Genomic DNA, 23,655 nt, shown 5'->3' on the forward strand with positions numbered 1-23,655 from the left:
TGAGCTCACCAGTATCAACTGCAAAAAAACCACCTACTAAGTCCTGCTTTGTTTGACCTCTGTCCCCACGATAATAATGGCAGAGCAGCAGAAAGCTCTCTAATGTGCTTGCAGTGTAATAGAGTAACCCCACTAGGAATAAAATCACCAGCAACTCCTGTGCCAGGTATTATGCTGATTTATCAAATTGCAGTTGAAAGTCAAGAAGAGTTGAGGAGACAGTGATAAAACATCAGATCTCAACTCTGACTCTAAATTACCCTTCTGGCCAGCACAGTATTTCATCCAGAGGAATTGTTATTCCTCTCTTCCCCTTCAGAAATCATCATTCAAACAGATAGCTTTGCACTCCTCGTGTTCTGGAGGCAGCACTTTGCCTGCACCGTGTGATGAGCTGCCAAGGGGATGCTGAGTTTTTGGGGCTCCCACTGCACAGACCTCCCGCTGCAGGGTGGAGCACATGGAATGGAAGCAAACTGACTGTGCTTCATCCCTGCGAGACATGGGCTCTTTTTTGGGCTCTGCAGTCGGCAGAAAGATGGCAAAGGTGCCTCATGTCATGTTTGCTTGGTGGGCAGAGCCTTTCCACCCCCTGGGGACAGTGGTGGGCAGAGGGCAGGTGAAGCACAGCTGGTCCTGCTGAGGAGGTTCGCATCCCAACCCTGGCACCATGCAGCAAGGAGCCCGCCTGGAGTACTGGGCACAGCTCTGGTGCCTGCAACGTAAGGAGGGTGTGAAACTGTTGGAGCAAGTCCAGAGGAGGCCACAGAGTTGCTGATGGCACTGGAGCACCTCCCTTTGGAGACAAGCTGAGAAATTTGGGGCTGTTCAACCTGGAGAAGAGAAGGTTGTGTGGAGACCTCGCAGCACCTTCCCAGTGTGTGAAGGGGCTGCAGGGAAGCAGGAGAGCGACTCTTCCTCAGGAGCTGTGGGGACAGGACGAGGGGGGATGGGATCAAACTGAAAGAGGGGAAATTTAATTTAGATTATATGTTGGGGAGAAATTCTTCCCTGTGCCCAGAGAAGCTGTGGCTGCCCCTGGACCCCTGGAGGTGTCAAGGCCAGGTTGGACGGGGCTTGGAGCAACCTGAGATAGTGGAAGGTGTCCCTGCCCATGGCAGGAGGTGAAAGAAGATGGGCTTTAAGGTCCCTTCAATCCAAACCATTCTGTGATTCTATGATCCCATGCTTGCATCCGTGGGCTGGGCCATGCCACAGTGGCAGTGTGGGCATTATGGTGGCCACCACCTCAGTGCAGCACAGGTGTGTCTGGGAAGAGGAGCTGGGGGTGCTGTGCAGCCCGTGCTGGGTCTGACATCCAACCTCTGCCTGGCACTGCCCGGCCTGGGAGTCCTGGTGCCGTGTCTGGGGTCTGTGCCCAGAGCCAAGTCCCAGGGTTACAACTCATTTCCTTCACCATGGACTAACTCTACCTCTGGACTCCAGGACCTTTGGGAACATGGACACTTGCCAAGGTTCAAGTCTGCTCTTGGCAGGGATCAGGACCTCACCAAGGCTGGCACAAGGCCCCTCCTCCCAGCACGTGCTGCAGTTGTCAGCGACTAGGGATTTGTCAAATGAAGTCCTTTCCTTTGATCCTTCTTGCGTATAGCTCTCAATATTGCTTGTCAGGGCTGTTTTCCCTTCCATTCCATCATCTCAATACTGATAACACAGATGTAACAGAGACAAAGTGTCCTCCCTGTGCTGCTGGGGCATTCATGGCCCTGTGCCATGGGCACAGCTCAGGGTGGTGCCCCAGGGGAATCCACAGACCCTTTCCACACCGCCTGGCTGTGTGGGAGGCTGTGTCCTGATGGAGCAGTGCGAGGCTGGTGGGTACTCCCCACTCTGTGGGAGCCAGGCACGGCTGTGCAGAGGCACCCACCTGGGGCTGTGCTCGAAGGGTTAACACCACTGAGATGCTGCTGCTGAGGTTTGTTACACCCCCTATGACATCCTGCAGCGTTGCTAATTATGTGTTCATAAACCAAAGTCAATTAGCCAGGGCCCTCCCTGCTGCTGCCTCTTAACATCCCTCTCCATCATTAGCCTGAAGTCTGGGAATGCTTGCCTTGGTCCTGCCCCTTGCCCTGCCAGCCCCCAGCCCCAAAGCTGTTCCAGAGCCTTTTGAGGATCCAGCTGGTGCTCTTTGACTAAAATTGGGAGCTCCACAGCTCTTCCTGCTCCGGAACACCACCTCTGCCTTTGCAACTGCTCAGGCAGGTGGAGAGGAGGTGGAGGGGAGCCAATGCCCTTCTTCAAATTTGGGAAAAATTACCACAACAAGGAAAGCAATAAATTCTTCCCTATGTTCCAAAGCAAGGGATTTACTTTGTAGGGAGAGAGATTTAGGTTATCTGCCTGGAATTTAGAGGTTTTTAAAGGGAGGTTAGGCACAAAGACAGGGTTTAGGTAGAGCTGACCTTGCTGTGAGGCTTCTTGAGTCCCGGCTACTAAATTTTCCACTACTGTTAATAACAGACCAAGGGTTCAGAGCAGGGGGAAGCTCCCCCAGCCACACCATCCCTGCCTGGCCCAGAGCCCCAGGTCCTGACCCTGAGGGCTGGGGTTGAACCCTTTTGTTGAACTGGATGCATCCTTTCACCACTTGAAGAGGTTGATAAAGATGGAGAACAGCAAAGGCAGATAGTGACAGGACAGGGGGAATGGATTTAAACCGAAAGAGGTTTAAATTTAGGTTGGATATTGGGAAGAAATCCTTCCCTGTGAGGGTGGGGAGGCCCTGGCACAGGGTGCCCAGAGAAGCTGTGGCTGCCCCTGGATCCCTGGCAGTGCCCAAGGCCAGGTTGGACAGGGCTTGGAGCAGCCTGGGACAGTGGAAGGTGTCCCTGCCCATGGCAGAGGGAGAAAGGAGATGAGCTCCAAGGTCCCTTCAACCCAAACCATCCTGTGAATCTGTGAGCCACTGTGATGGTGGATGGGAGGCTCAACTCCCAGTCGCTTCCCTGGAGCAATTCCAGGTCCATGACAATTAGCCAACAGCTGGAATACCATTTAAGCACAGCTGCCACCATGCAAATTTAGAGATTAGTAGGGATTAAAGTGGTTTGGAAAGCCTCACAATTTCTCATTAATGCTCCAGGCTCTCTAATAGCCAACTGCCCTTCATTCCTGAGATGGTTCCACATCCCAAAGGCTGGAAATGGGTCACTGTTCCCCCCGTGGTGCCCCACAGCAGCCACCAGCCCTTTGAGAGAAGCAGAGGCAGCAGGGCAGCCCTGCAGAAATGTAGGCAGGTGACCAAAAATCTGTTAAAAATGTGGTTATTGCTTTGCACAGTTCCTCCTAAATTGGCAAGGTCACCTTTCAGTGGCTCTCTGCACTGCTGTCCCACAAACCTGCTCAGTGGAGGCCCCCAAATCCACTGTCACAGTGACCCAAAGGTGACACAGCTGGCGCTGCCCGCTGGGGTGCAGGGGAATGGACATCATGGGTGACACCTTCCTTCAGAGAAGGACCAACCACAAGGACCTGGTGTCACCAAAACTCCCAGTCCTGATCCTGTCCAGACCTTCTCCCAGGGCTGGAAACCTCCTTGCTGCGATTTCAGAGTCTCAAGGCCACTTACCTGCCACACACACAAAGAATTCACATCCCAGCAGCTCTCCCTGGAGTGAATCCTATCTCCTCGCCGTGATAACTCAAGGAAGGTTTTCATAAAGTTCCATTTCCCCCCCCCTCCCTTATTTTAATCACGGCATATTTAGGAGAAATCTGGCTCTGATATTGCGGAGTGGGAAGAGGCTGGGGCAGGTGAGAATGTGATGGGACAGGAGGGAGGGATGGAAAGCTGAGGAGGACAAGGCAGGGGCCACTTCGAGGGTGTCCCCCAGAATAAGGAGAGACTGCTGCAGCTCTACTTTTCATACGTTTTATTATAAAGAAAGGTAAGATAAGCATTGTGAACCGAATGTGCCAGGTGCTGCCAAAGCAGCGCCCTCAAACAAAATAAAAAATAAAAAAAACCCCCAAAAATGCACCTTATGAGAAACTGTAATTATGCTCTCTAATTTTTCATAAATAGACAAAAATCATTGTCAGCAATTTTTTAAATAGATGGACATATGGCCGGAAAAAAATAATAATGCCATACAACATGGATATAAATTGTCCATTTCTTGCTGTACAAATAATAGAAACAAGTTTGGCAGGCTTTTTTTGTTGGTTTTTTATACACATCTCCCTTCTATGTATAACTAAAAAATGTGCTACAATTAATATAAAATGCTTTTACTATAAAGTAAACTACTAATTTCTTTCACAAAAAAATCTTAAAGATGTCTTTAGCACAGCTCTAAAACACTTAGTAAACTACTTACAACTATCCAACAAATTATATTTTCATGATCTCTTTCACATTTGTCCTCTCGTAGTTTGCCTTCTGCTCTCTCCCCCACCTACCTAGCAATAGTTTTTATTTATTTTTGTAATTTTTTTCGCCAGACCGTCCAAGGCCTTTGCATGTACAATATTCACACAAACTTCACATTTTCTTGCACAAAGTTTAGTGCTGTTAGCAAGTCAAAAGAGTGCATCCTCCTACTGAGCTGGCCTAATGCTGCAGGACACCAGACCTGGGTTTATGCTGCGTCTAAAAGCAGTTCACTAGGAAAATAGTCTGTAGCTAAGCTGATGGCAAGCAGAAAAACGGTGTCCTTAGTTTAATTTCATTATTTTTTTTTGCCGGTTTTGCACTTATTTAGGTTTTTTTTTTCTTTTTCTTTTTTTTTTTTTAAATTTGAATTTTCTCTGTTTATTTTTTTGTTCTTTGCGATTTACGAGGTGGGGTTTTTTTTGGGGGGGGGGGGGGCTTCCACGGAAAGTAGATTTTTAAAAAAATTTTTATTTAGAGTTCAAAAATAAGAGGAAAAAAAGAAGAAAACTGCTCTTAGAGCCTGGAAATGAAGCCAGCGCCGAGGTGCAGTGGCAGCTGTCCCGCCCGTCCGACCTGCTCGTGCCTCCCCACGTGGGCTGTAGGATAGACCCTCTCAAGTGTCCTTCATCTGAGCCTCCTCCCAAAGGGATGCTGAGCCTTAGGTGAGGTAGAGTGCCTTGTCCCTTGGCAGCATGCTGTAAGAGAAAGCAGAGAGAGACGGGCGTGAGACGGGCGGGGAAGGGGCTGGAGAGGAGCTGGCACAGGGTCTGTGCCCACGCCGTGGCTTTTGGGGTGATGCTGGTTTGGTTTTTTGTTGGGGTCCCTCCCCTGCCGTGTAGCCCTGGGAGAGGGGCCCTGAGGGCACAGACACAGGGTTTCCCTGCCCCTGCTCAGCCTCGTTCCCATTGGTTGGTTTGTGTTCCCTGCGCGGGCAGAAGGACCCTTGGTCCCGTGACTGGAACGGTTCCTGGGCAGAGCTCCGGCCATGCGGCTGGAGAAATAAACATCTCTCTGAAACAGCTATCAAGAATCTGTCTGTCCATATATATATTTCCTTTCCATGGGACTCCTGGTTTGATATATGCGTGTTGCAGGATCCCCACTGCAACAAATGGTGGAGATTTGTGAGCAGAACGATCCCCGATCCCTAAGCGACTGATTTGTGTGAGTAAACCCTGGAAACTTTGGATTCCTCTTCTTGGTTTTGCTTTGCTATTCCATATCTAAACTATGGAGGAACCGTGGGAAGACTCTTGGCTCTCAGAGCCGCATATGGACATTTATCTTAAACTTAAAATGATTCTTGAACAACGATTTGTAAATTTTAGCTTGATTCAAGCTCAAAAAGAACTGAAACACTTCCTGGCATGGTTGTTTAAGAACTTTTTCTATGTTTCTTGGGATTTAATTCTTACCAAGGGCTTTTGGAAAACCGTTTGGACACAGTTAATACTGGAGTCAAAATATATGCCGATGGAAGAATATTTTCGTGAATATTATTTAGTTACCGAGACTGTTGAGCAATGTCAGCTGTGTCCTGGCGAAGGGAAGCCTGGTGCAGGGACCGTGCGGCCCAGGCCACGTGCACCGAGCGCTCTGCGAGCAGCAGCGAGGCAGTTCCCGCGTGCGGGCGGAGCCACGCGAGCCGCAGTGTCGGTGGCGGAGCGAGGCGCGGCGGGAGCGGCGGGACCCGGCAGTGCCTGCCCGGTCCTGTGCAGCGCGTGGTGGAGCGAGCCCCGTGAACGCCCGGCCGAGAGGGGCGGCGCGCGGGCAGCGGCTGGCGGCGGGTGGCGGTGGAACGGAGCCGCGCCCAGCTGAGACGCGCGCTGGAGCAGGGCGCGGGGGAGTCATCGCCCGGGGACCCGGCCGAGACGTGGGTGCAGCGCCCGGCAGCGGCAGCGAAGCTGCGACCAGAGGAGGCGACGCACGGAGAACTGAGCGGCACGGCCCGGCCCGGCCCGCGCAGCCCCGAACGCGACCCCGGGAAGAGCGCGCAGGCACCAGCAGCCCCGACAATTCCAACACGGGAGCGACCGAAAGAGAGAGCAAAGACGCAGCGAGACAGAAAACAGCAGCCACTCGGAAAAAGGAAAAGATCATAGCAACTAAGACCTTAGGGATAGTAAAATGGTATAATGTTAAGCAAAATTATGGTTTTATAACAAGGTGTGACAACCAGCAAGACATATTCGTGCATAGAACTGCTATTAAAAAGAATAACCCTGAAAAATGCATCCCAAGCTTGGGAGATGGAGAGGTGGTGGAATTTAATATTGTAGTAGGGAGAAAAGGGTTACAAGCATCGCAGGTCACTGGGCCTGATGGTGTTCCTGTAAAAGGCAGTATATATGCAAAAAATCGTAGTCATGTTAGACAGTATCTCCATTGTAAGCCCCCCCTACAGTTTCCCTTTCCTAATCCCACCTTTCCCTTTTACCCTATATCCTATTACCCCCAGTGTATTCCCAATCCGTTTTTTCATCCATGGTTTCCCTCACAAAACCATGCTTTTGCCAATTGTTTCCCCAGAAATCCCTTTCCAATGCCGAGTGGGGGATGAAAAGGGGGAGGGAAGAAGTTAAACCCTCTCCTGCCTCAGTTTCCCCACAAAGCATGCTCAGAGAGTTCTGTCTCCCTTCTGTCAGCCCTAAGATGTTCCACAGAATCTGTTTGGACATTTAAAGACTCAGGAGGGTGGCTTGTTTTGTTTTGAAACTGTTCTTGTTATGTTTATCCAGTTGTTTTCATTCTCCTTTTATTAAAATAAAACGGGTGAGGTGTTGGGGTCCCTCCCCTGCCATGGAGCCCTGGGAGAGGGGCCCTGAGGGCACAGACACGGGGCTTCCCTGCCCCTGCTCAGCCTCGTTCCCATTGGTTGGTTTGTGTTCCCTGCGCGGGCAGAAGGACCCCTGGTCCGGTGACTGGAACAGTTCCTGGGCAGAGCTCCGGCCATGCGGCTGGAGAAATAAACATCTCTCTGAAACAGCTATCAAGAATCTGTCTGTCCATATATATTTCCTTTCCACGGGACTCCTGGTTTGATATATGCGTGTTGCAGTATCCCCACTGCAACAGTTTTTCCCTGTTTTTTTCTTTTCTGTCTTCTCTGTACATGTGTGTTTGTAGCCTGTTGTATTAGTGGCTGGTTTTCCCAGGAGTTTTCCATGCTCTTTCCCCTAGGCAGAAAGACAAAATGTATTCCATTTCCTATCTTAGTCCTCCCTGGCTACCAAGGCAGAGAAACAGCTCTTCAGACACATTTTCATCACCAAAGTACAGTCCCATGCCAGGGGTGGGGGGAAGATTTAGAAGGGCCTTAACTCGAGGGGGAATTGCATCATCACTTGTGCTCCTAATTGGTGCTTTTGTGTCAATTATGCTAATTTACCAAACCTACAAAAACTGTGTGCACCATAACTGCCCCTGGAGGCCTCCAATAAAAATCCACCTTTATACCACCTCCCACACAAGTATTATTTCAAAAGAGTGTGTTGTTTCATTTCTAGGTTGAAAAAGGCATCAAGGGGGGGCTACACACAGGGGGACCAGGCAGAGGCTCGGCAGGATCATTTAGGTTGGAAAAGCCCTCCAAGATCAAGACCAACCGTTCTCCCAGCACTGCTAAACCATGTCCCCAGGTGTCACATCCACGTGGCTTTTAAAGCCCCCCAGGGATGGTGGCCTTGCCACGGCCCTGGGCAGCTCTTCCAATGCTTGAACACTCTTTCCCTGCAGAATTTTTTTCCAAATACCCAATCTAAACCTCCCCTGGTGCAACATAAGGCTGTTTCCTCTTGTCCTGCCCCTCGTTACCTGGAAGAAAAGACCGACCCCCACCTGGCTACACCCTCTTTCAAGGGGTAGCCCTGACCTAACCCTAGTCCTAGGGGGTAACCCTAACTCTAACCCTAAATTTCAGGCATGTTGTTGTAGAGAGTGAGAAGGTCCCCCTAAGAGTAAGAGTTGGGTGCAATTTTATTTCTTCCTCAATTTCATTAACTGTGAGAGCTACAGCATCAGTTTCTTCTTGGCTTAATTGCTGCTCTTGCTGAGGTTACAGGGCAGGGTCAGCTCTGGGTGTCCCTGCAGATCCCACCTGGATAATGCTGGAATGCTCTGCCTGGCATCAGCCCCGGGGCCACCATCCCCTGCTTCAGCACACGCGAGGCTGAGCCATGGAGGTTTAGAGAGCTGCTTTTGGATAAAGTGTGCTCGTTCGGACACTACGCAAGGAGAGCCCAAAGAGGGAGCCCAGATGCTCTTTTTTTCAGGACACAGTAGGGAGGGAAGTGGCTGAAATCCCTCTCCCCTGGCTGATGATCTGTGGAGGTCTTGCTCTGAAACCCAGGGTTCAGTGGGGTTTATCACCTGCACAGACATGATGGGAACATCACTGGCTCCATAAAGACCTTGGCCTTAAAATGTGGTGGAGAACGTTAAAAGGCTTGGGAGGTTCTGGTGTGGGTGTGTTTGTGAGTGGAATAACAGGGAAGGGGCAGACAGCAAGGCAGGGCTGTTGTTGATGGAGCTGGCTTCTGATAGAGTCCAGACCCTGCCCTTTGCTAATCTCCACATTCTATAATCTGCATTTAAAATGCAGAGTCTTTGCTCCTGCAGTCAGAGAAGATTTAATGCCACTGAGTGGCAGTGAGGTATTCCAGTCCTAAAACTTCATTAATTTTACACAACACACTACAGAGCATTTCCCAGTTCATTATGAAGTATTACCATAAATAATTGAATCCAAACTAAGTGCAGTTGTGATGGGTTATTTTTGCCTTTTTATAGTGTTTGCTCATTTAGCTCCTGATTTGGAAAATTCCCTCCCCTTCTGAGAGGATCACTTCATTGTTGGAAAGAATTAGGGAGGTTGTAAATGTCTGGATCTAGTGGCTGTACATGGTTTTTTGTGACTGGACAAGGTGTAATGAACAGTGTCCCATCTTTTAGCCTAAAGGAGAGTGGGAAGAGGGGAGAAAAGTTGCTAAAGGATGGCAGCCAAAAAGAACCTAATCCGTGCCTTGCAAATGAGAGGATGTGGAAAGATGAATCCAGTTCAGTGTCATCCCAAAAATACCTAAATGTGAGGGGACAAAGGTAAATCATAGAATGTTTTAGGATGGAAAGGACACAACCCCAGAAGAAGGTGTGGAGAGAGTTGTAATCACAAAACAAGGCAGAAAAAACAAGGGAGGTGCTTTGAGGAGTTAAGATTTAATTAAGGATTAAGGAAGACTTGCACGTGATTGTAAACCAAGCTGCACCTCTGGTAGAGGTGAGGGAGCTCCCTTGGAGAAAATCACTGTGAAACAGAGGAATCCAGTGCCTGGGAAAGAGCAAGTGCCAGGATCAGGCTGTCAGGTGAGGGAGACAGGGGACTGGGAAAGGAGTTTGTGATGTGGTGGCAAAAAAAGCATTGAAATTGTGTGCTGCAGTCGCTTGTGGGAAGTGATAGTCAAACACCAAGCAGGAGCTGAGAAATGCTCCCCATGTCTTTGCTCACAATCTAGGACAACTTGGGCTTCAGCCCAGAAAGAGCCAGGAAAATTGGATAGAAGTCAGTAAGCAAAAAGTCATCAAGAATAGGGAGAGCAGGAGCTAAGAAACATTTAAAACTTTCTCTCCAGAATGGCTGAGTTATGAATTAAGGAGTGTCTGCTCACAGGATCCCAGAATTTGCAGGGCATGAGGGAAGAAGTGTCTTTTGATGGCAGTTTAACTAGCAAGGATAGGCTGGGAAACAGAAATCCCTACAGCAGTTCCTTTATTAGATAAAGGACAGAGAGAAAGACAACCTTGTCAGGTTTTCAGAAGTTATCTGGATGACAAACACAAAAGAAAACGAGGCTTGGGAGGTTTTACCCCAGCTAACCCAGTGCCAACAGATGTTGGAAGCTAAAGAAATATCAAGGTTAGACATGAAATAAAAATCATAACCCAACAGGGCCTTCTGTGTGCTGGGGAGGTTGGGACGATCCTCTCTTCCAGGAATCTGGGACTCTACAGCTGAATTACATCTCATCAAGGAATAATCTCTTCTCTTTCCAGCCAGATTTTGCTCCTCACAGTGCTGCTTTAATTGCAGTTAAGCTGAATGCACTTCTGAGGTTGAAATGGGCCATTACATGATCCAGAGACTTCCCAAACTGACCTAGGCCAGCACTGACGAATCAAACCCAGTGAGACATTCCTTCATCACTGCTGTGCTCAAGCTCTGCTGATGGTTGGACCCACCCAGCTCATGGCAAGGTGCTGTGGAGGAGCCCAAGGACAACTTTGAACATCACTTGGAAATTAGTACAAAGTGCATTGGAGAAAGCAGCAGAGTCAGGAAGATCATGGAATCACAGAGTGGGTTGGGTGGGAATGGACCTTAAAGCTCATCTCGTTCCCATGGGCACCTTCCACTGCCCCAGGCTGCTCCAAGCCCCATCCAACCTGGCCTTGGGCACTTCCAGGGATCCAGGGGCAGCCCCAGCTTCTCTGGGCACCCTGTGCCAGGGCCTCTACGCCCTCATGGGGAGGAATTCCTTCCCAATCTCCCATCTAACCCTGCCCCCTGGCAGTGGGAAGCCATTCCCCCCTGTCCCATCGTTCCTCGCCCTGGATGAGGAGATCCAGATCATCTCTTTTCTTGGCTTGTGAGCAACCTTGAGACCCAGGGAACTGCAGCCCTGCAGATGTCTGGGAATGCTCCAGGTGATGCAGAGGGGAAACCAAGGCTGCAAATCCCAGGGCAGCAGAAGCAGGAGCTGACGGCACTGCTGGCACACCAGGCTTTGCAACAAATGAGAATAATCCAGCTTTGGGCACTGGCTGCCAGCAGCTCCTGTGTCTTTAGTCACAGGAGATGGGCTCCTTCCTGAGCAGACACTATGATATTTTTCAGTGCACTAAGCACTCTCTGCAGGACTGATCTCTATCCATCTGAGTTCCTTGCTATAATCTACTCTAACAATTATCTGGAAGTCTCTGCATAATGTCTGGTTTTAGAGTGACTTTTTTTTTTACCCACCAGCTGCAATAAACCCATGAAATTTGATATTTCTGCTGTGACAAAGGCATGAAATGCATGAGCTTTGATCATGAATTGCATGGGCCCTCTGCTTACAGTGTGGCACTCCAGCCAGATGCCACAGAGCTTGTTTTAGCAACACAGAACTCAATCCTCACTGCTATGGGAACGTTCCACCTGCTTCTGGAGTGCCCTGGGCTTTCTGCATGGGACCCAGGCAGTGGGATTTGCAGAGGGAATCAAATGTTTTCCCAGCTGATCCCTTAAGAAGTGACGCTTATTTCTAGGGGAGTTCATCCCTGGGATCTGCCCAGCACCTCTGGGAATTGGGATCCATGTGCCACCACCCTCCAAGCACCTTTAGCTTCACCGTGTGAAGTGACTTTTACAACCAGGTCCTGATCATGTTCCTTCTTTCAGGCTGTCTGCAGAGACTTCAGGAAGGAGCATGCAAAGGTCAGACCTCTCCATGTCAGGCAGACAGCAGGGATATTCTAATGGATCAGCCAGTTATTTATTTCCCTGGAAGAAGTAAATGCCTGTACAGCCTGTGCCCAGCCCAGCAGTTGTAAGTGTTCTGCTGGCACAGACAGGAGCCGTGCTCTGAAAAGCCTGGGAGCTGGTTGCTATCTCTGCTGAAAGCACCATGTTCCAGCACTTGAAGAAAATCAACACTGATGGTATCCAGCCTCCTCCCCAGCCTGCTCCCACAGGGAACCCCGGGAATGTTCCACGGAGCACAACAGAGTCTCCAAGCTATTAGGGCTGAGCCAAGAGCAGTGGGTTAGGCAGAGGTTGGAAGTGGTTTCCACACCCTCCCTGTTCCCCAGCTTTAAGACCTGATGTTCTCATTTTTTGGGGAATTGGAGCAGCATTGAAGGGACCGTCCTGCTGGCACATTCATGCCAGAGCTTGTAGGGCATAAGGGGAAGATCTCTGCAGAGGTCTGTGGGGTTTTCCTGCATGGTGCAGGGGCATGGAGCATCCTGTGGCTCTGGGGAGGACTGAGGATTTGTTGCACTGTCAGGGTGAATGCCCAGGAATGATAAGGGACCTGCTGGTGGAGACAATTATGGGAGGCTGTGGCCTCAGTGAGAAGGGCAATTGCTTTAGGAGCAGAAGGACATTACTTATTACAGAATGGTTTGGGTTGGAAGGGACCTTAAAAACCATTTCAATCCCACCCCCTGCATGGGCAGGGACACCTTCCACTGTCCCAGGTTGCTCCAAGCCCCATCCAAGCTGGCCTTGGGCACTGCCAGGGATCCAGGGGCAGCCACAGCTTCTCTGGGCACCCTGTGCCAGGGCCTCCCCAACCTCACAGGGAACAATTTCTTCCTCACATATAATCTAAATTTCTTCTCTTTCGGTTTAAAGGCATTCCCCCTTGTCCTATCACCATCTGCCTTTGAAATTAGTTGTTCTCCAACTTTTTTATAAGACTCTTTAAGTACTGGAAGGCCACATTGAGGCCTGGCCTTATGGACATGGCTGCTTTCAAACCTCCAGGGACTCTGCTGGGGGGACTGCTCCAGAAGGAAATGTGTCTAACCCTTCCATGGAACGGAAATAAATAAAAAAAAGAAAAAAAAATTAAATCTTCTCATGTCCAGTAAAGAATTTATCCATGATTTTTAAGCTACCTGCTTCCATAGCATCACTTCAGTGAGCCTACAGAAATGAGGGAGCCTTGAACTTCCCTGACCACAACTGGCTGCACATTTTAGGGCAGACACTGAGCTGTTGTTCACTGTCCCAGCCCAGATGTGCACTAGCAGTGAGCTATTTTGTCTACTGGCCTGCAGTGGTTGACCCCACACTCCCTGCTGGGGTAGTCGCTGTCCCACTCAGTGCTTCCTGGAGGGTTTGATGCACCAGGCGAACGGGGTCCAACACTGTTCTGAAACTCAGACGAAATATGGGAGAAGTCCTGCGGGGTGCAGAGGAAAAGGAGGGTTACAGGAGCATACAGAGCAGAGAACTGCAGATGTAATAATAGCTCATAATCACATTTACAGGCATTGTCCCCAAAAGCTGTCAGGGCAGAGCACAGGAGGAGCCCCAGGGACAGAGGGGGGATCCAAGCCCAGACCACGGTGTCAATGCACATTTTACGTCCCTCTTCCCTGCTCTTTTTGTCAGGACCTCCCTCCTCAGGGCTGGCAATGGCTGTGGAGGGCACACAGCCACAAAAGCCTTTAGGTTTTTTTGCAGCCTGGCCACCAAAGCCAGTGTCCCACTTGCAGCGCAGCTCAGCTGCTGTGCCGTGCTGGGATACCCATCCCAGTGCTCAGGAACAAGGGACAGACACACGAACAACACTGTTCCCCTGAGCTGCCACCACTGGCTCTTCAGCAAGGACACTGAGGGGCTGCTTTAGCTGAAAGCTGATCAGTTTTCCCCATTTTTTGGGGTGGGTTTAATTACATTTATATCCATTAGGCAATGTATAGAAACCAGATTCGTGGCATTTACCTGACAAAGAACATGCTTTTTTTTCCAAAATATCCAAATTAGGGCAATGTGGGGTGGTTTCTTTTTTTTATTTTTATATTTTATATTTTATTCACAAATTATGTGGAATGAAGTTTCTCAAAATGCTGCCCTCAGCAACAGCTCCTACCCCAATGAGTGATCGTGAGGATCCCCTATAACGCTATCACCAAATTACAGAAACCACTTTTCGTTGTGCAGAGCTAAAGCCCAATCTCTGTGCTGGAGAAGTCATAGGATCATTTAGGTTGGAGGAGACCTCCAAGATCATCGAGTGCAGCCATTAACCCAGCACTGCCAAGCCCACCACTAACCCATGTCCCCATGGGCCACATCCACACATTTTCTGAATGCTTCCAGGAATGGTGACTCCACCACTTCTCTGGGCAGCTGTTCCACTGCCTGATCACCCTTCCCTTCCAACAAAGAAATTTTCCTTAACTTTCAGTCTAAACATTCTCTGGCACAATTCGAGGCCATTTCTTCTTGTGCTGTCCCTGTTCCCTGGGAGCACAGCCCGACCCCCCCCTCTGCCCCCTCCTGTCAGGGACTTGTGCAGAGCCACAAGGTCTCCCCGGAGCCTCCTTTGCTCCCTTTCCCAGCTCCTGGGGCTCCAGCCCCTTCCCCAGCTCCATTCCCATCTCTGGGAAGACTCCCTTGGGGACAACGCCAACACCCAACAACCCCAAACCCACGAGAGCCCCGAGCACTCACCTGCTGGCCGGGAGGCGAGGCGTTCATGGGGGGCTGTACCTGTAGTGCCATGGGGGGGGACAGGAGGGGCTGCTGGGGGACCTGCTGCATGCTGAGGGGCTGGCTGAGGAGCGAGCTCTGCGGGTGGTGCAAGGACAGCTGCTGGTGGAGCGGGGGGCTGATCTGGAAGGAGGGCGGGGGGGAGGCACTGATGCTGGGCAGCAGGGGCTTGGAGGGCAGGGTCCGGGACAGCCCGGCGTGGGGGTGGCCACGGTAGCTCTGCAGGTCCGACGGGGACAGGAAGGAGCCCAGGCCGGGGTAGGGCGAGGAAGCCTGCGGAGGCATGGGGTACATGGGCTGCTTCGGGGGGATCATCTTGGAAGGGGGGTTGCTCTGGGTGCTTTTCGTCTCCCCCTGGTCGGCGGAGCTCTGTGGGAAAACAGAATGGAGGGTGGTGAGGAAGGGAAAGAGGAAACATGGATATGCATCCTGAGATACCCATCTGTCCAGACGAGCTCCCCGTGGATCCTGCTCCTCTGCCACCTGCCAGCACATGAACTCCCAGTGGGGTGGCCACGGGCTGGGTTCAGCATCCATATCTGGAAAACTAAAGCCCAGCAGCTCAACCGTGCCTTTGGCAGAGCCTGGAGCACCAGGGGAATGTACCAGTGCAGAGGCAAACTGCCCACCAGCAGCTCACTGCTTTGGGTGGGTGACAAATCCCTGCTGCTTCCAACGGGGAAATGGGTCTACAAACCCTCTGCTTTCCCCACCCTGTGTGGATCTATAATGCACGGGACAGTGGTGGCCTCATTTCGGCAGGAAGAAGAGAAGGACAAGGGCAAGTTTTCCGGGTTGGACACCGAGGGTTTTGTCCTGTGATGGGCTCTGCAGTGATACTACTGATCCTTTCTCACCCAGCAGTCAGGACCACACTGTGCTGCTTTGGTCAAAACAAAGTTTTGCAGAAGAGTAGCTGGAGAAACTGGGAAGAAAATGAAGCCACAGAACACATGCCTCCATGACTTCCATGCCTTCCACGACTCCTGTCCCACACTGCTGCAAGGCACTTTCAAGGCAAGACCCTCAGAGGCTTCCAGAGGGACTGACAAGAGTTTTAAATCCCCAACAAATCCTTCCCACCCCTTTTTTCTGTCCTTGCTGCTGTTCTGTTGAGAAGTTGGGAGCTACCGGTCTGCACAGGGGCTCTGAGCCTTTCCAGCTCACCACCACCACACAGATCCTGCAGATGATGGGTGATTTGGGAGATCACATTAAATCCCAAGGCAGCTGAATGTGATGATTAAGCTTTGAGGATGTGGTGTAGTACCAAGGAGAAGATTTGAGGGGAGACCACTCACTACCCATGGGCAGCATTACCCCTGAGCCAGGAAGATTTTGAGCTCCACGGGAGCCACCCCAAATTCACAGGCAGAAAATGCCTGTGTCCCCTCTCTGGAGGTGTGGAGGAAGGCAAGCTGTGAGGTCCCTTGGGATGGGCACCCATGTCCAGAGACTGGGCCCATCACTGCTCCCCAGTGTGGTCTTGAAGCACTGGGAGTCCCTGTATGAGCCTGAAATGCCCTGAAATGTCACTGTTAGGCACTGGAATGGGTTCTCTGGGTTTGGCCTGGCTGTGGTGTGTTAAGCACCCATGTGCTCACATCTCATCAACCCACAGTTACGGGTCTTACTCCATAAAACTCCCTAAAAACTCCTTAAAACTCCCTAAAAATCTGCCCTAGGCTGAGCATGCACAGGAGAAGCAACACCTTGGCTCCTGAGCAGGTGGGACAGCCTGAGTGCATGGAGCAGGGTGCAGCAGGATGCTGCTACCAGTGAGCCCAGTACTGGGTGTCACCTTCCCCTGCACCAGTCCCTGAGGTCACCTTGTCCTCCTGACCCCTCTGCTGCACTCACACCCTGAAAGCAGGCAAGGAACAGTGGGGACAGGCAGCAGAGACCCCTTCACCCCACACAGGGGCACTGATGAAACCTCCCCTGCTGCTGAACCCATCCAAAGTGGGGTCTCACTGCAGGGTGCTAAAGGGCAGATGACAGCCCAGCTCCTGCCCTGACCGTGCTGCAGAGCCCCTCTTTCAGCCCCTTGGGAAGGTGTTAATGACAGTATCAGTTCTGATATCACAATTACACAGCATTTCTGATAAATTTGCTCCTCCCTGGAGGCTCCTGTGAGTTGTAACCCCTCTGTACCTTGGAGACGAGGCTGGCCCGGTATGCAGCCAGGGCTTTCAGGTACTCCTTCTTGGCAGCTTCTGTTTTCCTCTTGTATGCCTGAAAGGAGCAAGGAATGGACAATCATTAATAGAGGGAACAGGGGGCTGCCAGGTTTGGCTGCACCCCAGCTGCTCAGTGGGACCCCCCTTCGGTGGGGCCGTGTGCATGAAAAAATTCTGCTGCAGAGGAATTGACCCCAAACCAAGAAAATGAAGCCCCTGGATTGGACCATGCTGGGAATTTTGGAGGCATCTCTGGTCAGAGCAGTCTGTGTGTTTAGACAGGTATTTAATAAGAGAGACCATCTGTGAACACAGCGAAATCCCTTCCCAACAGGAAGCAGAGTAAAGAGTGATCCAGGCTCTTGGAAGAGCAAAACAAAAGCCAAAATCCTCAAATGACAGGACTGTCTTTAAAGTCCCTTCCAACTCAATCCATTCTATGATTCTGTGATGATGACTAGCTTAAAAACAGGTGAAACAGTCAGAATTCCTTAACTACCCATTTGGTTTTTTGGCTTTCCCAATATTAATTCTTTAGAGCTCAAAACTCCAGCTCTACTCTGCAGCCTGGCCAGCCTGGGAACTGCTTTCTCATCTTATAAAAGCTGAGATTTTCACCTCATCTAAAGACTTGATGAGCTGGAGCTTGCAGGGAAGCAGGAAAGTTTGATTCCCTAAGAAAAAAAAAAAAAATACAAGATTTGGAGGAGTGAATTAGGATTTATTCTTCCATCTTTCCCCATAATGAGAGATGCCTCTTGACCATGTCAGTGCTGGCCCCCTTCCTGCCTGGATCCTGGTCCTCCACATGGAGGTGAAGACCTTCAAGAAAATAAAGGTGTGACCCAGCCTGTCCCCAGCAGTGAATCCCTGAAGGGTTACACAGATTAACTGGGTAAGCGAGAGGATTAATTTAAAACAGAATAAAAATTTCAGGATAAAGGCAGAAACTCCCAGGAAAACCACCCACCAACCCTCTTCTCTGCTGGAAACTCAAAGCCTTCCTCAGTGATGCATTGAAAGTTGATTTCAATTAGAACAGATTTGCATGTATTTAATTCTGCTCTACAACCGACAACAGTTTCCAGCAATTGAAACTCTGAAGGCTCGTGGGCACATCCTCTCGCCAGGATGATTTAGGTTGGATATTGGGAAAAGTTTCTTCATGGAAAGGGTTGCCCAACCCTGGAATGGGTTGCCCAGGGAAGTGGTGGAGTCACCATTCCTGGAGGTGTTTAAAAGACCTATGGGTGTGACACTTGGGGACATGGTGGCCTTGGCAGTGCAGGGCGAACAGTTGGACAGGATGATCCTAAAGGTCTTTTCCAACCAAAACAATTCCACAATTTTATGATTTAGCTCATTTCCCCTGAAAATTTCCACGGTCATGGCAGCACCCCAGACTCCCTCCCAACACTGACCTCTGAAGGGAGAGCAACCTTCCAGCAGCTGAACCGAATGTGAATTTAAAATCAGTACAGATAAATTCTATTAAAAATGGATTTAAAGCCTTATTTTCATTGCTAAACCACGGCGAGTCCTGTAATGAAACGTTTTGACTCGACACACTGGAGGTCTCAGACGGCAATTTTCTGAAATGGAGCATTTCCCTAAGTTTGTCTTTGGCTTTATGGTATTCAGGAAATATTATATTTGCTCCATTCAGAACAAAATTGCTTTTCAAAATGTCAGCCTGAAGAAGAGCTTGCCTGTGAAAAGTAACTATTTCTTCAAACTGTATCAGTTCCCTTAATAAAAGCTATTACCTTTCTCTACAATCTCCACATCTTTTATTATAGAATCAAAGACAGTTTGGGTTGGAAGGGACCTTAAAGCTCATCCAGTGCCATCCCCCTGCCACGGGCAGGGACACCTTCCACTGGAGCAGGTTTGTGCCCATCACAGCGGCACAGAATTTATTGTGTTCAGCAGCAGAGCTGGTGGATGCTCTTCAGTGTGGTACCTGATGCCCTCCCAGCAATGAAATAAGAATTCCTGTATCTCAGGCCAGTGTTTAAGAGTGGCCACAGCTGGATGCTGATCTATGGAGAACATATTTAATTATTTTTCCTCTATAATGGCAAAATACAAGAGTGGTTTTACCATTTTTCTTTTCCAGGATGGTGGGAAAACAAAATATTCAGAGATATGCTGAGACAAATTTAATTATTAGCAAGACCTGCCTGGAGAAAAACCTGCAATTTCTGGACAGTGAGAGGGCAGGTAAACGAGACTTCCTAAACCTGAATGCAAATAAATTTATAACCAATAAAACCTGTGCCTGTCTTCATCCCCATCACCTGCTTTTCCTGCTAAACCCTTTTTTTATGGCACTCTTCATCTGTCCTGGTCTCTTTTAGAGCACGTGGATCTCCCTCGTACTGGGATGTGCTGCTGGGTGGGGTCTGGTGCAGCAGGACTGGGAAGGGGCAGCCAGGTGGCTCATCCTGCTGAAGGGAGAGGGGATTGCTCCAAGCAGGAGCCTCTGTGCTCCTTGGGCCAGCCCTGGCTCAAGCCTGGCCATGAGCAGGGCAGCCAAGAAGGGTGATGGGGTGAGCTCGGGGATTGTGCTCACTGATGTTTCTCCAGTGAACTGGAAGCTCTGGAAGATTCCTGGTGGATTACCTGGGTTTTAATCATCGAATCTCAGAATGGTTTGGGTTGAAGGGACCATCTGGATCCACCCCTTCCAGGGGCAGGGACACCTTCCACTGTCCCACTTGCTCCAAGCCCTGTCCAGCCTGGCCTTGGACGCTTGCAGGGATGGGGCAGCCTCAGCTGCTCTGGGTATCCTGTGCCATCACCCTCATTGTAAAGAACCATCCCTAAGGGTCTCCTGTTGGGAATTTTGCAGTCCTGCCCTGCACATGGCGGCTTCCTGCACCCACACAGGGCTCCGTGAAGGACACTGAGCTCTCTGTCCCTGGGGAATCACCACGCTGACGTGGGATCCGAACAAAACTCCTCACAAATCCTCTGTGATTTGGCAGCTCTAGCACAGCATTTATAACCTTTAAAATTTTAATTTAAACATTGACAAAACCACGTTACTTTCTAATTAAATCCCATTTTCTCCCAGGGATTTTAATTTTGAAGTAATTTATCAGATTTAAGGATCCTCAAAATATTTTGCATGTTTTTCTTCCTAACCTGCCATGCCCACTGATTTATTTTCCTTATTCATTAGCAGGAGGATTCATTAGTCATTAAGTGAGTGGGTGGGTTGGGGAGGGGGGTGGGGAGGAAGCAAAAATGGTTAGTGATTATGAAAACAAAAAATCAGAGCTGTAAGAAGCATATGTTGGGATCGTAATCCTGACACCTCTGTGTCTCAGCAAAGCAGCCAGTAATTGTGCCGTAATGAAATGTTCTTGTTTGATAACCAGTTAATTAGAGAAGACAATTATTGCAAACCCCGCTGACGCCCACGAGCGGCTCTGTGTCGCGCCGGCACTGAGTGACAGCCAGAGCTGTTATCCCTAACCTCTGCATCCCAGCCCTCCTGCTCCAGCAGGAATGCTGCTTCCCAAGCCTGGGGAATGATGGGGAGAACTCAAACTCTCCCCCAAAAAATCAAGGGGCGCACTGACCCCAAGTTGGAAGGTCTCTGCTGCAATCCCAAGTGGAGTTCGGGGTGTTTTGCTTCAAAAAAGAGGTAGAACATCAGGAGAGGAGAGATGGGAAGTGCAGGAAAGGTCTCCAGGAGGAAAGCTGGGAGGGAAGACCAGGAGGAGACATCACAATGCAGCAAAGGAGGCACGGAGTGATCCTCTGCATGTAGGAAAAGAGGCAAAATAGGCTTAAGTTGTACCAAGGGAAATGTTGGGCAAGCACTGGGAAGCCTTGGGAGCAGTAAGGATAATTAAGCACGGGAAGACATTGCCTGGGGAGATGTGTAATCTCCACCACTGAGGGTTTAGGAACAGATTAGGAACACATCCATCAGGAATGGCTTAAGTAGAGATGATCCTGACTTCAGGCAGTAGTATGGGCTGGTTGACCTCTTAAGTCCCTCCTTGCCCTCCTTTCCATGATTCCATGACTGGGTTTTTTTCTTCTCCCGGATGTGTAAATTTGGCTTTTATTCTGCTTGTAAATCTGCAGGGTTTTTCTTGTAACCATTATGCACTTTCCTGCAAGATATTGAGTCTTGAGATCACCATAGCTGATGGCTTATTCGCAGGATGACTCAAAGCACGTCCTCCCTGCCTCATTCACCCTTCTCTCCACACATCCTCCCCACAGCCATTGGAAAGGCAAATAGGGAACATGGACACGTTATCCCTATTCCTTCCCAGCTCCTCCTCACCTCCTTGCACCCCCCTCTGTATTCCCTTCTCAGGCAAGACTTATTCTGTCCCTGCCACCATTAAAAACAACTAACCCAAGCTACGCTTTCAGAATAAAAGCCGTGGTCTGGAGTGTGAGTCTTGAGGTCAACATCCCTGAGGATACCTACAGGGAAGACCCTGGCTATGGGAAGTATTTGCAGGGTTTCAGGAGAGTTCCTGCTTTATCCTGGTGGAGACACAGTGCTGTGGAGCAATTCCTTTGGAGAATGAACGGAGGAGCCTGTAATGAAGCAGGAATTACCACTGGTTAAAGCATCCTGAGAGATTCCTGCTCTCCACTGCCTCAACTTCATGGGGTGTAAGTCACCCCTCGCTCCATGTGAGGGCACAAGCGTGTTCCCAGGACAAGCCACTAAAGATTCCAAAGGGAACAGGAGGGTGACAGATCCAAACCCTAACCTCCAATGAAAAGCACACACCATTCACCTTCCAAACCTCGGATCTTGCTCTCCAAGACAAAAAGTAACACTCGTGGAGAGCACATCTGACCTTTCACATCCTCCCCATTGTTATCCTGCTCTCCACCAGACCTCTCCTGAAGCCTTGTTTGGGATTGGTGCTTTGACTCCTCTCTGGTGCATGGCTTTCCTCGATGCCCAGAAGATGCTGAAACCTCCTTCCAGGCCAGGGCAACTGCTTGGACCCTTCCAGCCCCTCGCTGCCAGGGCTTTGGGGCTGCAGGAGGAAACTTCATCCCATGGTGGCTCTGGCGCTGACAACCTGGTACAAAGCTGGAATTGGGCAGTTTGTAGCACGGCTGTTCCCATGGGATCTCTCCCCTCTGGTGGCTCTTCCACAGAACAACTTTACAGCTGGCCCACGATGCCTCTGTCCCTCTGCAGTCACCTGCAGTGTCCTGTCAGCAGCTGATGTATCAGGTTCAGTGAGCAGATGGATCTGATTAAATGGGTGATCTATCACTTTCTGCTGAGCAGACAATTCTTCTGCTGGGTAGTTTACCGCTGGAGTGTGACTTTATGCCTGGAGCTGTGTTGTTCTCCAGGCTGTGCATTTGTGTGGTTGAAAATCCCACTTGCATCTGGCCACGGAGTCACTCAGCATTACTGAGCTGATCCTGGTGAAGCACGAGCAAGAACTCATCTCTGGTACCTTTGTGTCCTCGGGGAGCGCCCAGACTCAAAAACTCAACTGAAAATGCTGGTTTTGCCCAATCTTTGCTCATTTCAGATGGGAAGTCCTGCGTTAGCCAAGGGTTCACTCAGCAGATTGCTCAGGAGCTCCCTGATTCCTCTGCTCTCAGTCCCCAGGGTCTGTGGAAACACCGGCCCAGTGCTTTGACTTTGTGGCTGGATTTGCTGACGAAAAGAAGCTGGTTCCAGAGACTCCTGCAGCTGCCACCTTGGCATTGATCTCTGTGCTCTCCATCCTTGCCTGGCTCCAATCCAACCTCCTGTTCACCAAAATACACCAGGGAACAGGGAGGTGCTCAGAGAGGGAAGATTAGAAGTTGGCAGAGGAGAGTGAATCCCACCAGCGACTTCTCCGGGGAGTCTCCAGGCTTGGCACTGCCAGGAAATCCCCCTGAGGGAGGACAGCCACCAGGGCTGGTGTCACCTGCTCTTGAGCAGATCTGGCCCATGGTGGCCCTGTGGAAACAGAGGAGGGGGCTGTGGGTGGCACAGACCGGGACTGGGCTGCCGGCACTCTGTCCGTGCCAGGGGAGAATCCTCCTAGGAAATTAGCAGCGCTTGCTCCAATCTAGTGCTCAAATTCTTCTAATTTCTGTCAAACCAGGCAGCCCTTTGAAACCTTGCTGGGGAACGCTGCTTGAGATGTGCTCACGGAAAAAACTCCCACCGAGGCACCACGGGATTCTGGAGCTGGGACCTGGGGCTGCAGGCAGATTCCTCTGACAGGTACCCCATTGGATGCTAATGGCTGAATTAGCATTTCACTCTGCAGCAAGTCCAAGCTATCTCTACAGGAACAGCTGCTAAACTATTTGCAAAGTTCAAAGAGGATGTATTAATATATTTTTTTTTCCCTGAGTCACATTCTTCAGATTCCCATGTAAGCTCCTTAGAAAGGGCTACGCCAGCTGTTGAAGAATGAAGATTACAACGTCCTGCTAACGCAGTGCTGGGGATATTCAAGGTATTGTTATTTACTCCTATGCTACAGCCACACTGGAAGGGGTTAAAATGGGGAGGAAAACGGTGCTTTGCCGAACAGGTGTCCTTGAGCAGTACCCAAGGACACGGAGATTGCTAATCCTGTATTCCACAGCATGATCAAATCACCAGGCAACAGATATAAATAAAAAAAGGCAGGAAATAAGGAAATTTAGATACAAGTGTGTCAGAGGGAAAATGAAGATTCATTGTGAAGAGGCTGAGAAGAGAAGAAGAAGAGAAGGAACAAAATGACAAAGCCACAAATGATAAACCAGTAAGAACAAAAGAAAGGGGGGAGAAAAAAGCCTCTCTGTGAAATGCGTGTCTG

The 23,655-nt window shown here is 50.0% G+C and overlaps 1 protein-coding gene across 3 annotated transcripts in view; it reads right to left on the minus strand.

Annotated features, from left to right (window-relative positions):
* Positions 1-4,847: 4,847 nt before the first annotated feature.
* The window catches only part of TOX2 (TOX high mobility group box family member 2), a 159,142-nt gene continuing 140,334 nt past the window's right edge, over positions 4,848-23,655 (minus strand). For all 3 annotated transcript variants that reach the window (XM_048321835.1, XM_048321836.1, XM_048321837.1), the window contains exons 6-9: positions 16,815-16,895; positions 14,622-15,029; positions 13,214-13,344; positions 4,848-5,094 (exon numbers count right to left, since the gene is read on the minus strand). In XM_048321835.1, the coding sequence (XP_048177792.1) occupies positions 5,058-5,094; positions 13,214-13,344; positions 14,622-15,029; positions 16,815-16,895 (657 nt within the window). In that variant the 3' untranslated portion in view covers positions 4,848-5,057. The remainder of the gene's footprint in view (positions 5,095-13,213; positions 13,345-14,621; positions 15,030-16,814; positions 16,896-23,655) is intronic.

This window comes from Corvus hawaiiensis, chromosome 17, assembly GCF_020740725.1.
Source record: "Corvus hawaiiensis isolate bCorHaw1 chromosome 17, bCorHaw1.pri.cur, whole genome shotgun sequence".
In the NCBI taxonomy this organism is placed as follows: Eukaryota; Metazoa; Chordata; class Aves; order Passeriformes; family Corvidae; genus Corvus; species Corvus hawaiiensis.